At 51.7% G+C, this 2,633-nt stretch overlaps 1 protein-coding gene across 3 annotated transcripts in view; it reads right to left on the reverse strand.

Annotated features, from left to right (window-relative positions):
* The window catches only part of RASGRP4 (RAS guanyl releasing protein 4), a 14,596-nt gene that overhangs the window by 11,252 nt on the left and 711 nt on the right, over window positions 1-2,633 (reverse strand). For all 3 annotated transcript variants that reach the window (XM_010849190.1, XM_010849189.1, XM_010849191.1), the window contains exon 2: window positions 155-339. In XM_010849190.1, coding sequence (XP_010847492.1) covers window positions 155-339 — 185 coding nt within the window. The remainder of the gene's footprint in view (window positions 1-154; window positions 340-2,633) is intronic.

Below are 2,633 nucleotides of genomic sequence, written 5' to 3' on the forward strand. Positions count from 1 at the left end.
CAGGTATCTCTTGTGTTCCTACTATAGTGATTGAGATTCATTCCACATACTCCTGCTTCTGTTTCTATACCCCTCAAACTGAGCCCGGAGAGAGGTGGGTGCTTGGCCCAAGCTCAGACTTGGGGGAGGCTGGCCAGGGAAGGGGAAGACTCACCAAAGGACTGAATGCATTTCTCCAGCAGCTCATCTTCACTGCAGCCACCCTCGTTCAGCATGCCCAGAGCCATGGAAGCCATGACCTTGCTGATTTCCCGGGGGCTGGGGCATGTCTTGTGGCGGCGGGCCTGTCGGGGCCGGCCCCGCCCCCCTGTCTTGACTGGGCATTCCTGGTGGGACTTCCTGTGGGAACATCCCCTGGGGATTCATGGGAGCCCCTTCCTTTAGACAGACCCCTAGCATTCTTCTTGTCCCCAAAGCCCCAAGGCATCCTGGGAGAAGCTTCCTAAAGGAAAGGGGCTGGCATTAGTCCTGACCTACATTGGATCCATAGGAGAAAACCCCAGTAGTCCAGATCATGGGAGCCATCTCCTACAGGTAAACTCCAAAGGAACCAGGGGGAAAACCCCTAAGGCTACCCTGATTGCCCCCCGAGGGAATCATGGGAGAAGACCTCCCAAGGACTAGTAAGGACCCACCAGGAATCATAAGAACTCTCCACCGGCCACTGCCCCTGAATTCCCCTTGACTATGTGGTCCCAAGACCTCATGGAAGAGACTTCCTGTTGGCAGACGGGTTACTCCAGACCTCCCAGAGAATCATGGAGAGAAGACCCCCAGAACTATTCTTGTCCTCCCTAGGGGGAATCATGGAAGGTTCTGCCTTCAGGGCCGCTCCTCAGAGTTCCTCTTTGCAGGGCTTCCCTGTTGGCTCAATGGATAAGAATCCACCTGCCAATGCAGGGGACTTGAGTTTGATCCCTAGACTGGGAAGATTCCACATGCCATGGAGCAACTAAGCATGCACTGAGCCCATGCACAACTACTGAAGCCTGTGTGCCTACAGCCCGTGCTTTGCAACAAGAGAAGCCACTACAATGAGAAGCCCGAGCACCCCAATGAAGAATAGCCCCCTGATCACTGCAACTAGAGAAAGCCAATGCAAAAAAGCAATGAAGACCCAGAGCAGCTGAAAAATAAATAAAATTATTGAATTTTAAAAATTGGAAAAAAAAAGACTAGAAAAAAGAATTCCCCTTTGCCTTCCAACACCCACCCCTCCTTCCCTGAGCCCTCAGGAGGGAAGCAGACCCCTGAGATTTCATTTCTCTCTTCTCCCCCTCTTCTTGATCCCCACTAAGATGACAGACCCCTCCCCCAAGCCAGCCTTTCAGCAGGACTGAGTCTCAGCTATGAGCCTGGGTCTCTAGATTTGGAGCCTGGAGAGAAGATACGGGTGCAACGTGGCCTCACCAGGGCTCTTCAGAGCTGGGTGCGGTCCCTCGGGCTGAGGCAGCTTCAAGAAGTTTAAAAATAGCCCTCACTCTGCCCTTCGCCTCTCTGAGGCTCCTGTTCTAGTTGGGGAACGAGGGTAATGGGGAGACAGGGGTGGTGAAGGAAGGAGGGAGCAGAATCCAGGCAGAAAGCCTTGACTTCCACAGGAGTCAGATAAAACTGGGTTGGAAGGACTTCCCTGGTGGACCAGCAGTTATCTCCATGCTTCCACTGCCAGGGGCACAAGTTCAATCCCTGGTTAGGAAACTCACCTCCTGCTTGCCTCGAGGCCAAAAAAAAAAAAAAAACCCAAAAAAACTGGGTTGGAGAAATTTGTGCTGGCTGTGTAACTTTATGTAAATGACATCATTTCTCTGGACCTCAGTTTCCTCATGTGAAAAATGAGAGTCATCTTGGGACCTTCCCCAGGAATTTATTATGAACATTCAATGTCCTGCTCTTCAAAAGTGCTAAATAAGGGATTAAGTTTGCTGAGACTGTTAAGTGGCCAGGGGTGGGAAAGTTAGATTTGAGATGCAGAGAGAGAATGTGATGGAGCAAACTGAAAGCCAGGCTAGGGGGATGGGGATGAACAGAAATTGGGAAACCCCCATAACAAGGGCACTGCTATGACCCACTGTGTACTGGGCAGAGAGGTAAACACCTATCTATAGATCAGGAATTTTCAAAGGAGGTCCAATCCCAACAGCATTACCTGGGAACTTCACATAAATAGAAATTCTCAGCCCCCACCTCAGATCTACAACATCAGACACCTTGGAGGTGAGCCCAGAAGCCTGTGTTTTAGAAGACCTCGGTGGCTCTGATGTGTGCGCATGCTTGAGAGCCATAGGTCTAGGCTGTACCACTGAGGACTTATGAGCCAGTCTGAGGAGGGACTATGACTCTGAAGAAGCAACTGAGGCACAGAGTGGGCAAGTCTGTGTGACTAGGGTCACACAGCGAGAGAATGAGGCAGCTAGGTCTCCACCACTAAACTCCTGGATATTATAGGGGAGGGGACCTTTTGCCATCAGAGACAAACCGGGGGAGGAAGGAGAAGCTGCCCAAGTAGGGATGCAGCCACCATTGCCCCTGTGAGGACAGGAGGGCAAGCTTCTCCAGGTTATAGGAAGCCTTCTCTAGAACCTGCGGGCATAAGCAGCTGCTAGGCCCTTACCTTCCGACTGTCTGCCCCCCGC

The sequence above is a fragment of the Bison bison genome, unplaced genomic scaffold (assembly GCF_000754665.1).
Source record: "Bison bison bison isolate TAMUID 2011002044 unplaced genomic scaffold, Bison_UMD1.0 scf7180017864280, whole genome shotgun sequence".
In the NCBI taxonomy this organism is placed as follows: Eukaryota; Metazoa; Chordata; class Mammalia; order Artiodactyla; family Bovidae; genus Bison; species Bison bison.